The sequence below is a fragment of the Silurus aristotelis genome, assembly GCF_946808225.1.
Source record: "Silurus aristotelis genome assembly, chromosome: 17".
NCBI classification, from domain to species: Eukaryota; Metazoa; Chordata; class Actinopteri; order Siluriformes; family Siluridae; genus Silurus; species Silurus aristotelis.
The window spans coordinates 1,030,797-1,044,541 of NC_139590.1; the positions used below are offsets into that span (position 1 = coordinate 1,030,797).

A 13,745-nucleotide genomic window follows, 5' to 3' on the forward strand; every position below is an offset into this window, starting at 1 on the left:
AGGAAGGAGAAAAGGATTTGTAGCAATTGGCCAGGCAGAGGAACTACTGCAAGTTAGAGCAATAAAGGATGAAGATGGAAATGTGTTGACTATTGAGGAGTGTGTGTTGAAACTCTTACAAACTCTTACACTAAACTGGAGGCACATTATAGTACAGGATGTCTTTAGATGCAAACCTGTTCCTGCATGGCAATGCCACTGTGCCCAAAACCAGCTCCATGAAAATCTGCTTATAATGTGTTGGAAGATGTGGAAGATCTCCTGCTATGGAGCTCCAACCATATTGAACACCTTTGGGATTAATGTGAACACTGACTGCACCCCAGGAACCTCCTCACCTTCTCACCTACATCAATTCCTGACTTTACTAACTTGGTTAAACGAATATCTAAAAGATCTAGCGGAACATCATCCCAGGAGAGCGGAGCTCATTATAGCAGCAAATAGCAACCAAACGTGGAATGTGATGTTTAATAAAAAGCACATAGCGATTTTATGGCCAGGTGTCTGCAAACTTTTGTCCGTGAGAACAAAGAGACAATGAGACAGTAGTGAGCTGTGACACTAACAGGAGGATTGATTGTATATCTGCATGTGAATAGTGATCATTCTGAATGTCAACAGAATCACTTCCACCAATCTATAGTGTAGAACAGCACGTGATCCGGCACTATGCTTATTTCTTATTAGTTTTTTTTCCCCGTTCACACGTCATAACCAAGTAACCAAGATACTAAGACATGTCTCTCTCTATGTATAAAGTTCTCCTGCATTGTTTTCTCAGTTTAAACACTTTACAGCTGAATCATACCCTCCAGTGTGAGCAAAGGTTCTGTACTCTCATACCTGGCTTTCACGTAGCATCAGCGTGGTGCTGGAGTTCATAGTCCGAATACCCACAGGCGTGCTTTTTCGGTTTTAACTCCTCGCCTCATACGCTAAGCTTTAGTGCACACGCGCGTCCGGGGCAACACCCGAGCCGCTTGTCACGTTATCACAACCTACACAAACGTCTGCGGTTTGCGGGATGAGTCACCGGCTCCAGTTCACCTTTAGTTCACCTGCGTCTTTCGTGCGTCCATCACTGTTTGAAGTAGAGCTCACACACACACACACACACACACACACACACACACACACACACACACACACACACACACACACACACACATATATATGTGTGTGTGTGTGTGTGTGTGTGTGTGTGTGTGTATCTAAATTTTGTGTGTATATATATATATATATATTTAAACCACTTTATTTAATTCAGTTCATGTTTATTTGTATTGCACTTTTAACAATGAACATTGTCTCAAAGCAGCTTTACACAGATAATGTGGTGATTAAATATATATATATATAAAATTAAGTGGTTTAAATCTCATTCATCTTTTTAATTTAACAATATCTGTGGCCACACACGCACACACACACGCACACACACACACACACACACACACAGTGTGTTCTATGTTTAGCAGCCCAGCTGTGGGTTTTCTCTCTGGGAAAACTAAATGCCTCAAAATAGACACACTGGAGAAACTCTGCACTTTTACCTGCCGCAGAAAAATCCATGTCCATTATGTGTATAAGAGAAGGAGAAATAGAGGGAGTGAGCGGCAGAAAGACGGAAAGAAATATTGCGAATGCCTTGATTTGAATGAGAGAAAGACAGGAGGAGAGCGAGAGAGAGACAGAATGAGAGAAGGACAGAAAACGGTATAGTAAGTGAAGAGAGACAACGAGAGAGTAAAAGAGAAAGACAAGAAGAGACATGGAGGATGAGAGACAGAAAAACACTGATTAGTGATCTATAAATAAATAAAAAACATGTTGAGTTCTGAATTCTGACAATGGAGACTCCTTACATACATGTAAAAAAACCACTAATCACGTTTATTTGACACGTCCCTCGGAAGTAAAAATGTATCGGAACGAGCGTTCGCTAGAAATAGACATGCGCTACTGTCAGATATGCCTCTGGCGAATAACTCAACAACTTCTGACCAATCAGGACGCAGAATTCCACAGCACTGTGGTGTTTGCAACAACGTCTTATTGACTTGTACAATACTGGGAGTAGAGCAGTGGGCTCAATACACAGCCCTGTGGGATGCCGGTGTTCAGAATGAGGGTTAAGGATACCTGTTTCCCCAACCTAACAGACTGAGGACTGTTTGGTGAGAAAGTCCAAAATCTATCTGCAAGTGGAGGTGCAGATACCCAGGTGACTGAGCTTAGTGATCAGTACAGTGGGGAGGACTTTATTAAACGCATGCATCCACTCTGCTAAATGCTGAATAGACATCCGTTGCTGAGAGTGAAAGTGAACTGTGAGCAGTAGAAGAGTCAGCGGTTGAGGTGAAATGTCCTATGACTTGATCAAAATGAGCAAAAAAGTGATAGGAAGGCACTACTGGCTGGTGGAGATTGAGGTGTTGGTTGAGCTGGATCAGCGGTCCACAGTGTTCGAGCAATTTCCTGAGAGAGATTAAAGTTTTTTGAAAGTCCCTTTATGCAGTTGTGACCGATATCTAGTAGTGTTTGTCGGCTGTATGAGACATGTGCAAGCCTGTTCTGAGTAAATAAACTTGTAGTTAGTGGAGGAATTACTATCGAATCGCAAAATCTTGAGAGACTCTGGGCCTCGTGTTGTGCATGCGCCGCCATCTTGGTCCAATTATAGCAGTACAGATTTACTGTCCTTTAAAAATAAGTACCCCCCAAGTAAACATGTCAAAACTGTGTCCAAAGTGTGAATATTGTGTGTGAGAACCTTCGTTCTCCAGCACTGCTTTAATCCTCCTGGGCCTGGAATTCACCAGAGCTGCACAGGTTGTTGCTGGGATTCTCTTCCACTCCTCCATAATGACATCACAGAGCTGCTGGATGTTACACACATGGATCTTCTCCACCTTCCGCTTGAGGACCCCCACAGGACCTGTTCCATCTTGGAAAACCTCTGTATGACCCTGAACACTGTACTGTAACTCAGTTTCAGGGTGATACTGATCTTATCGCCTCGGCATCTTTGTGGAGAGCAACAATTCTAACTCTCAGATCCCCTGAGACTCTTTACCATGAGGTGCATGTAGAACATCCAGTGGTCAGTGTGAGAGAATTGAACTCAAAGCACCAAATTGTAACTGCTCTAATAGAAGATACACAAATGTATATGGTTCTGACAAGCAGATAAAAACATGAACATGATGAATAGAACATGTGGCTTTACACGTTTACACCACGTACAGCTGTTATCACTGAGGGTGTACTTGCTTTTGTTGCAGTTATTTTGACAATGTCTGTATGTTGAGTTATTTTTGGAGGACTGTATTTCTATACAAACTGCACACTGATACTTTAAAATAAATTACATTTATTTATTTATTTTTTATTTCCTTTATTGTCCTTTAAGAAGATACTAAAATGGTTGCTAAAATGTAAAGGTGTACTCACTTTTGGGAGATACTATATATTTCACATTGTAATTATTCTGTTTGTGTGTGTGTGTGTGTGTGTGTGTGTGTGTGTGTGTGTGTGTGCTGTCCACAGGCATTCCTCTGCTGTGTTTCTTGGTGCTGCTCCCCCTCAACATGCCCTGGTCTCAGATCAATGTGACGTGGCTGGGTGTGGTCCACTTCCTGGCCTGTTTGTCTCCTCAGCTCGGTTCCGTCCTCTATCACCTGTTCATGAACCATGAGGGTGGAGAACCTGTCTACAAAAAACTGCTCACCTTAGACATGTGTGGCATCTGCATGATCAACACACTGGGTATGAACTTCCAACACCCACCATTTGATTTTTGTATTTATTTTTCTTATTATTATCATTTCTAATTATTAATTTATTTTGATTAAAAATAAAAATACTTAATTTGATCTCCATTGTATCACATCAGAGCACCTTTAAGTGGAGAACTAAAATAACAAGCATCTTTCAGTCATTCTGGATTTGTATCCTGATTGGCTCAAAACTGAGGGACAATAATTGACAATAAATAATTTTATTTTTTTGTGCTGTTAAAACACAAAGTTTTAACAGCACAAAAAAATAAAATTATTTATGCTGAATAGTATATATTTATATATATTATTACAGCATGGCTAATAGTTTTCTTAAATACTCTATATTACATCAATACTACTGTATACTTCTGCTGCTACATTACTATTGAACTACAACTTCTATTCAAAACTGTTACTATACTGCCACCCACTGGCAGACCCTGTATTACACCCCCAGACCTTCAGTGGTGTCCTGGCTGAATCAGTCCCCCTCTTAATACCTTTATTATATAATACTGTAGAGAAAAGCAGTAGAACAGAGCACTGCATCACAGACAGGTGAGAATGAATGTCATTACTAAAGCAAGAAACCCACTGAATACAATTCAACACGTCTCCTTTCACTGTAGCCACAGCAGCACCTCCACATATATCTTTGCTAACAAAAGCCATATTAATGGTTCATAAAAAATCTGTTTTGGTGACATTTTTTCACAATGTCCAGCTTTTCTTAAAAAGTCTGTCTTGTAAATGTCCTCATAAGTGTCTTCTTATTCTTCTGTCGGCTTTTCCGATTACGGGTCACCACAGCGTATCATCCGTCTCCATACCCCCCTCTACTCTACATCTTTCAAACCAACTACCTGCATGTCTTCCCTCACCACATTCATAAACCTCCTCCTTGGTCTTCCTCTTTTCCTCCTTCCTGGTGTCTCCATCCTCAGCATTCTCCTACTGATATACCCCATGTCCCTCCTCTGCACATGTCCAAACCATCTCAATCTCACCTCCCTCACCTTGTCTCCAAAACGTCCTACATGGCGCTGTCCCTCCAATAAACTCATTTCTAATCCTGTCCATCGTCGTCACTCCCAACAAACATCTCAACATCTTCAGCTCTGCTACCTCCAGCTCCACCTCCTGTCTTTTACTCAATGCCACTGTCTCTAATCCATACAACATCTCAGGTCTCACCACAGTCCTATAAACTTTCCCTTTCATTCTCACAGATACTCTTCTATCACAAACCATTACTTTGCACTGTTGACCCCAGGTACCTGCACCAGGTACTGCTCCACCTTCTCCAGCTCTTCTCCCTGTAACCGCACCCCTCCACTGCCCACCCTCTCATTCACACACATGTACTCTATCTTACTCCTACTGACTTTCATTCCCCTTCTCTCCAGCGCATACCTCCACCTCTCCAGGCTCTTCTCCACCTGCTCCCTACTCTTACCACTAATTACAATATCGTCCACAAACATCATAGTCCACGGAGACTCCTGTCGGACCTCGTCCTTCAACCTGTCCATCACTACTGCAAACATTAAATGGCTCAGAGCCGATCCTTGATGCAGTCCAACCTCCACCCTGTACCAGTCTGGGTGGTTCAAGGTGGTTCAAGGGTGGTTCAAGGTTCCTACTGCACACTTCACTGCTGTCACACTGTCCTCATACATGTCCTGCACCACCCTCACATACTTCTCTGACACACCAGACTTCCTCATACAATACCACAACTCCTCTCTCCACCCTGTCGTACGCTTTCTCTAAATCCACAAACACACAATGCAACTCCTTCTGACCTTCTCTATACTTCTCCATCAACATTCTCAAAGCAAATAATGCATCTGTGGTGCTCTTCCTTGGCATGAAACCATACTGTTGCTCACAGATGGTCACCTCTTCTCTCAGCCTGGCTTCCACTACTCTTTCCCAGAACTTCCCATTAACTTTATTCCCCTGTAGTTACTGGAGGTCTGCACATCTCCCTAATTCTCCAAAATCCGTACCAGCACACTCCTTCTCTATTCCTCAGGCATCTTCTCACCTTCCAGAATCTTGTTGAACAACCTGTACGACCATTTTACCACTATAGATAATTCATACATACTGCATTCCTGTGGAAAAAAATGAAAAAAACTTTTATCATACATCATTCTTAGACTTCCCTCACATCAGGGACCTTACAGGAGGAAAGCATATCTCCACTAGCTGGACTTTGCCACTAGGGACACACTCGACCTTGTAATCTGCAGCAGTGTTGATGCAAAGATTTCCATGGATATTTCTACCCTGTCCTCTGAGTCATTCCACTCAGTAACTCGCTAGCGGGGTGAAAGTCCTGTCAGCAGATGGAGGACGTAGCTTTGCAGCAGAATCAGAAATATGATTACTCAGCGACCACGGGTCTTTCTATTCAAGCGGAAACTTCTGGGTTTGTGTACAGGACTGCAGGGGTTCCTACACATTTTGGAAAAGTATAAAAAAGTATGGAATTTGATTTAAGTGATTTCCAGGTCTGGATTAGTGTGGACACGGCCAAAAGGGGCTGAAGGTTTCCAGTTATAAATGATTAACATTGCACAGTTTTAAAATGGCATGTGTAATAAAATGCTGTACATTAAACACGGTTTGGGTTTGGTGTTCATTCGGATGAGCTACACTACTACAACCTTCTGGCAATTATTTGGTAATATAAAAAAGTAGCATACATGAGTGATTCTGACGTACATCAGAGATTGTACCTTAACACGTTGGAATTTAAAATCATTATTTCAGATGTTAAATATGGTCTTGAAAATCTTTAGGGAAGTCTGCATATTTGACTTTGGAAAAGTCTGGAATTTTGAAAACAAAAATTGTTTAGGAACCCTGGAACTGAGCGAATGATGTAGTGTACGGGAGTTTAAAACCTTCTCGCGGTGTAATTATTTATTTTTTTCTCTCCGCAGGCGCTCTGCCCATCGTCTACAGCACGCTGCTGTGTTATCCGTTGCTGCGTGGCACCGCCCTGCTGACCTACATCGCTCTGTCGAGCTACGCCATCTACTGCGCGGTGACGGCGAGGAGCAGCGTGCGGCGCTTGCGCTCATTTGCCGGCCAGGCGCTCTTCCGCTTCTTCTTCCTGGGGCTGCGGTCGGTGGGCGTGGGTGGTGGAAGCCCAACCTCGATCCGCCACTTCCTCACCATGGAAGCGCTGGCGGTGTCGGGCGGAATAATTAACATCGCCCGCGTGCCCGAACGCTTCTGCCCCGGGCTCTTTGACTACTGGTGCAACAGCCACCAGATCATGCACGTACTGGTGGTGGGCTCCATCCTGTCACTCCACTGGGGTGTCCTGGACGATCTGCTCTGGATCAACAGTTACGACTGTCCGGCAGACTGACCTATGACTGACCTCTGTCCTCTGGTGGTGGGGGCGGGGTTTTGTCAAGGAATCGTACCACTGGACTCGACGAGATTATTTTTTTGTTTGTTTGTTTTAAAATTTGACATGCATCAGGTTTTCTTTAGACTCAGGGAGGGGTCACGAGCACTGACCTTTGACCTCTGACTTTTTTAATCCAGTGTGTGTTGGGGGAGGGGGGTGTTGGGGGGGAGTACAGGGGTGTTTGTGTCAAGCTCTAAAATGACTTTTGACGTCGGGGTGCAGGTTATTGTTCACCCTCACAGTTTGTGATGCATTAAGCACTGAAAAGAGGGCGGAGCCAGGAGTGTGTGTGTGTGTGTGTGTGTGTGTGTGTGTGTGTGTGTGTGTGTGTTTGTGTTGTGGGGGTGGTGGTTGCAGCAACATTTGACCTCTGACCTCAGTTTTTGGGTATAGTTGAAATTTTTGGGGGGGCGTCGACTCGTCCGTTTAACGACGTGAGAATCGTTACGCTAGGAACCGTGGCATTTATCGTAAATATTTTATATCATTTATCTCAATATCTATTTTTTACACCAGCCTTCAGAGCGTTAACTCAAAAGAACCCTGATGTTTTTTTTTGTTTTCTCCTTTCGTTCTGCATCGCACAACAACAACAACAACAACAACGGCTCAGTGCTCACAACCGCTGGTGGAAAAGCATGGCTTCTGGTAATGCACGCTCTGAGGCTACACACACACACACACACACACACACACACACACACACACACACACACACACACACACACACTACTCTCGTAAAGTATTAACAAGTCCACCTTTGAGAAGTTTTTATTATTTATTTATTTTTTAAGCGTGTAGTTTTATTTAATGACGTAAACGCACACCTTAATCCTCCTTCCTGCTTTATTTTCCATCGCTCTTCTCTTTCTCTTCCGTTCTTCATACATCATTCGTTCGTTCTTGTTAGTTTTTCTCCTGAGGCAAAGGGGAAGCGCTTGTTTGCTCTTTGAGTTTGTCAGGTTTACGGTGTTTTTACGTGATAGGAAGAGGAAAGAAAACACAAAAAAAAAACACCCAAATGACCATTTTCACCAACAGAACACACAAAAAACACCATTTTTTTTATCTTATGTAAAGTTTTTTCTCACAGGAAGTTCTCATTCAGCTTTCATTCAACCAGCAGATCGATGTTCAGGCTTTCTGACGACTGGTTTGGATGCTAACTCTGTGTAGCTAAGAGCTGAACGATCAGCCAACATTTTGCCAAAAAACACCAGGTTATTTTTATGCTTGTTTTTTTATTGATTTATTGCAAAAAATATGAACAATGGGACCGAAGCGCGTCCTTATTTTAGCGCTGAAGCACTTCGGGTTCTGTAGCAGATCCTCTTTTTCAGCCAGTGAATTATTTCGCTGAAGGCAGCTGATCAGACCAGGGGTCCGGCTACAGAGCCCCAGACAAGAAACAATATATGTTTATACATTTATTTATATATATTTATTATTTGAAACAGTAAATGTGAAAGGAGCTAAAAAAAAAACTAAAAGTTACCTTATTATTACTATTCACACATTAGACACGTGATCATCACTGCACACGTGCACATTTTAGTCCCTTTTTTTCTTCAGTGTGGCAATACTCCCAAAAAAAAAAAAAAAAAAGTGAGGGTTTATAGATGCTCACGTGCACTCTGTTAAAAAACCTATTTAAAAAATATCGCAGTGAAACGTATATAAAATGCAGTTAGTGAAAGATTTGTAATGATGGAGAGCGAACAGAAAACGATTGTGACGTTGCTGAAGGTTTTCAGATGTCTGGCTTTAGACTCTTAATTTGACTCTGTAAATGATTTGCCGTTTGCACACCGGCTGGATTTTTCCCTCTCAGGTCCAGACGATGGCTTTGAGACGAGAAAATCGTAAGCCATTTATTTGCCAAAATCATCAGCCGTATTCCGAGACAGCGTGTCTGTCCCGCATCTGAGCGAAGTTTACGTCTAGTCGCACAGAGATGCGATGAGAAAGAAAACGCACTGGATGTAATTTGCGAAACATACACTGTATTTACAAAAGTTTGTGGACACCTGACCGTAAGATTTGTATGTGCCTCTTTTAGCTGTTATAATAAGCTTCATTCTTCTGGATAGATGTTCCACTAGATTTTTAAGGAGACGTTGTGGAGACTCATTTAGCCTCAAGGGTGTTAGTAAAGTCAGGTAGTGATGTAGGTGAGGAGGTTCCTGGGGTGCAGTCAGCGTTGACTTTCATTCCAAAGGTGTTCAATAGGGTTGGAGCTCCATAGCAGGAGATCTTCCACATACAGCCAACACATAGAAAGCAGATCTTCATGGAGTTGGCTTTGTGCACAGGGGCATTATCATGCTGGAAAAGGTTTGGGCCTCCAACTTTGTCTAACAGTTTCGAAGTACCACAAATGGGTGGAAAATCTGGTGTCCCAATACTTTTTGCCGTACAGTAATTAGCTGTACCCCACAAATTCAGTTTGGTGAAAAAAGTAAAAAAATACGAACTGCTGATTCACCTCTCGTGAAAATCACGTTGTTGCACGTAGCTCTCTGAAGCGTTTAGCATCGTCTCTAGCCGACGTTCATCACTACTGTGCTTAGCATATTTATATCATTATTTATTTCTCTCTTTTTTGTTCATTTTGCACAAACCTCATTGGTTAGTTGGTTTTATATCATACGTACTGCTTACATGACCTTCTTTACATTTTTTTACATTACGGTTTAGATGTAAACTATTTCACCAATAATAATCGAATGCATGTTTAAAGATCTCAGTTTGGGGGGGAGGGAGGGGGCAGGGTTTATGAGAGTGATGCTTGTTGTGGGAGGGGTTAAAACAGTTAGTGCATGTCAGCTATTTGTAGACACACGACTCGTTTATATAACGATTGTCAAATGGACAATTTGGGGCCTCGATTAAACGGCATGACACGCCGAACATTCCTAACACCACTTCCTGTTTCTCGGTCCATTCCAGAACACGCACACTGTGGCGAGGGGTCGCGGCAGTTACGTGAAGCGAGCAAGTGTAATCCAGGCTTATTCAAACTCGTTTTGATTTAACTAGACAGGCATGAATGTGGAAACATTTAGAAATTAATGTTGAACTGCAAAGAAGGAAATAATAATGATAAAAGGAAAATGAGTAGGATGTTAATAAATCTCTGCTGCAGCCAGTCGTGCACATTTATGCAAATTATGTAGCTGAAGGCAGCTCATTGGACCAGAATCTAGATACATCAGCTACCTCATCAGTCAAGCTACATCAAATTTATTTTAGCTGAAGTGAATGAAAATCGAATGTAGCGCATCTGCGTTAAAAACATATCGAAGGTTACGTTCAAACCTACACAAAAATTCTGCAATGTTACATACAAACCTGTGTAAATACTTTTCATACACTGAACTGATAATGAAAGAGGAAACAGAACGGGAAGAAGCTAAAGTTTGTTGCTATAGTAACGATTAGCCAATGAAGTGAATGTAGCAATGCTCGCTTCTATCGCAGATGTTTTAAAGAAGTCAAACAGTTTTATAAGCCTGGATTACTGAGTGAGCTCACTTCACTTGATCCCTGAGCTAACCCCCAAACTAATCCCTGAGCTAACCCCCAGACTAATCCCTGATCTAACCCCCAAACTAATCCCTGAGCTAACCCCCAAACTAATCCCTGAGCTAACCCCCAAATTAATCCCTGAGTTAATCCCCAAACTAATCCCTGATCTAACCCCCAAACTAATCCCTGATCTAATCCCCAAACTAATCCCTGAGCTAAACCCCAAACTAATCCCTCATTTAATCCCCAAACTAATCCCTGAGCTAACCCCCAAATTAATCCCTGCGTTAATCCCCAAACTAATCCCTGATCTAATCCCCAAACGAATCCCTGATTTAATCCACAAACTAATCCCTGATTTTAAAATAACTCACTAACAAATCCCCAAAACGAATCCCTGCATTAATTCCTGAACTAACCATAAACAATCTCACAAACTCTCCGAGTTAACCCATAAATCAATCCCAAACTAACCCACATACTGATCCCTGAACGAATCCCATCTTTGCTCGCAGCGTGGCGCTTTTACACCAAGCATGTGTGATATAATTATTAACGCTGATACTCTGTACACATACGCCTTCCTATGCGTTTAAGTGTGTGTGTGTGTGTGTGTGTGTGTTGGGGATGAAACAGAGGCAATACAATAACAACAAACAAAAATTACAATGAACTGTACTGTTTCTTTTCTTTTAGTTTCTTTTTTACATTTATTTTTACCAACAAAGGGCTTCGGATCAATGTGAATCTCATTGTTATCGAGAAAACTCACTTACTAACAAACAAATAATGTAAATATGTTCCTGTAGATATGTGTTTATGCATACGGTGCGCACACACACACACACACACACACACACACTAATGTTTTTATACGCACTAGCAGACGTGTACATGGACACGTGGAACTGGAGCGTGGGGTTTTTCGGGCATTTATAACAATTAAAAAATAAAGATAACAAACATCAAAGGAACTGCGACCTAACTTCCTGGATCACGCTGTGATGTCATAACACAAAGAAAAAAAACGTAGATGTATAGAATCCGTACGGAGCATAGTCGTGACTAGGCATGTGCCGATGTTCAAAATAATGATATTTACAGCCTTTATAAATATATCAAAATATAATATGACCTGTTTAAAGAACAATAAACTTTATTTTTCTGAACAATGTCCTTCTTTCGCTTGTTTCATTTTTAAAAGATTTAGAGCAAATGTACATGCAAATGTTATGCAAATAATACGCTACTAATATGCAAAATCACGTGTCCTGTTACCTCTACTACAGCTAAATTTCCCTCATTATTATTAGTATATTATTATTATTACACTCGTTAAGTATCGGATAGAAACCCAAGGAACCGGCACATGTCTAGAGTTTGCACGTGTGCGTCGTGACTCCGATGCTGCAGTGAACAATTCGTACATTCGTGTTGTTTTTATAAAGACACGCCCTTTTTGCCAGGCCGTGTCCTGTTTTGCTCGCAGCGTTTCAGCTGATCACAAGCCAACCACAAAACTCCAGCCACACCTTTTAGTGACTTCAGAATTTGAAGCTTTTAGCAAAGTGTGAAGAGCAAAAAATTTTTTTTTCTTTTTGCTCACAAATGCTGATGATCTTTTTTTTTGTTTGTTTACAAACCTGCAACACTGCATAAATAAACACAATCATGCGAGGAATAAAAGACTTCGGGACGTGTTTGAATCGACTCACTGGAGAAAGGGAATCAGACACAGTGATGTGATATAAGGAGAATAAAACACTTGGGGGTGTGGCCTTATAGGAAAACAATCAACACTGTAGTGACATCATCGTTTTCTTCTAACAGCACGTTCTAAAGTTTTTTGTTCCTCTCATACTGCTGAAGAATGCCCCATTCACTTCCTGCAGTGAGTCGACTCACTTCTTTACTTCATTTCACTTGAATGTGAATCGTTCAGACTCTCACACACGAGTGTGATTCTAAATGTTTAATGAAGTGCAACAAGATGCTGTTTTACTCCTCTTATTCCACAGCAATGTTCTGAGTCACTTCCTTAATCTCAATCAAGTTCATTCAAACCAATGATACACCTATGCAAATACTGACATATGGACAACAGAGAATTTTTTTTTCTTCATTTATTTCTTTACAGTTTCCTGTATCTGATTACAGACCCGTCTGTTCCTCTGTTCTGATTTTCTTTTTTTATCTCAATGAGTCACGTCTCAATCCAGCAGCTTGCCTTGTTCTTTCAGAAACTTCTTGTCTTATCTGCATTCTTACATGACATGTTTATCTGTACTTTGTCTGTTCTAGATAAAATTTATTCGAGTCTTTATCTCTAGAGATGTTTCTGATTTACTTTTCTCAGAATTCCTCCACGTCGCTTCTCCTGCAGTTTGCACAGGTGGCACAAGAGGGCGCTGTTTTACTTCGCGGTTAGAGTTTTTCTCAGTTCCTTTGGAGGGTTTCATCGTTTCATTTTTAATATTTGCAAACCAGTAAATGCATTTCTCAAAACAATTTGTAGAAACAGAAAAAACACCCAAACACCCTTTTAAAAGTAAGTATTTGTGTCATATCATTGCCTTCAGAAGTCATTTTGTCATTGTCCATAAACAAGATCTTTAAAATGTTTAGTCATGTTGTCAGTATGACGGTGCACAGTTTCACTGTTTCCTGATTAAACTGCAGTTTGGATCACAATGATTAAAAAGTCACAATGCACAATTTCTTCTGTACGGCATCGATGAATTTCAACACAAATGTACACATTACTGTATGTGGGACATCAGACAGGATTCATAATTTTACTGTACTGTATTACTGTTTTGTTGTCTGTCACCAATTGAAGGTTCATGAGATTCATCTTTGACCTGTTTTAGAGAACTAGTCGATCATTGGTTGATCTGATGCATAAACTCGCCTTCATTAGTGACATTCAGGATTCATCTGTACAATTCATCATACACAATTCAAGTTACATTTACAAAAAAATACGTTTGAAAGAGAAA

The 13,745-nt window shown here is 41.2% G+C and overlaps 1 protein-coding gene and 1 long non-coding RNA gene across 2 annotated transcripts in view; one reads left to right on the forward strand and one right to left on the reverse strand.

Moving 5' to 3' along the window:
* paqr4a (progestin and adipoQ receptor family member IVa) overlaps positions 1-11,918 on the forward strand; it is a 15,326-nt gene extending 3,408 nt beyond the window's left edge. The window contains exons 2-3 of the mRNA XM_083567063.1: positions 3,553-3,771; positions 6,740-11,918. Of these exons, the coding sequence (XP_083423189.1) occupies positions 3,553-3,771; positions 6,740-7,173 (653 nt within the window). The 3' untranslated portion in view covers positions 7,174-11,918. The remainder of the gene's footprint in view (positions 1-3,552; positions 3,772-6,739) is intronic.
* Positions 8,440-13,266, reverse strand: LOC310740392. Its single transcript, XR_014537630.1, has 2 exons — positions 11,095-13,266; positions 8,440-10,980 (listed from the first exon to the last, which is right to left on the reverse strand). It is a non-coding gene; the product is annotated as an uncharacterized lncRNA (long non-coding RNA).
* Positions 13,267-13,745: the final 479 nt, after the last annotated feature.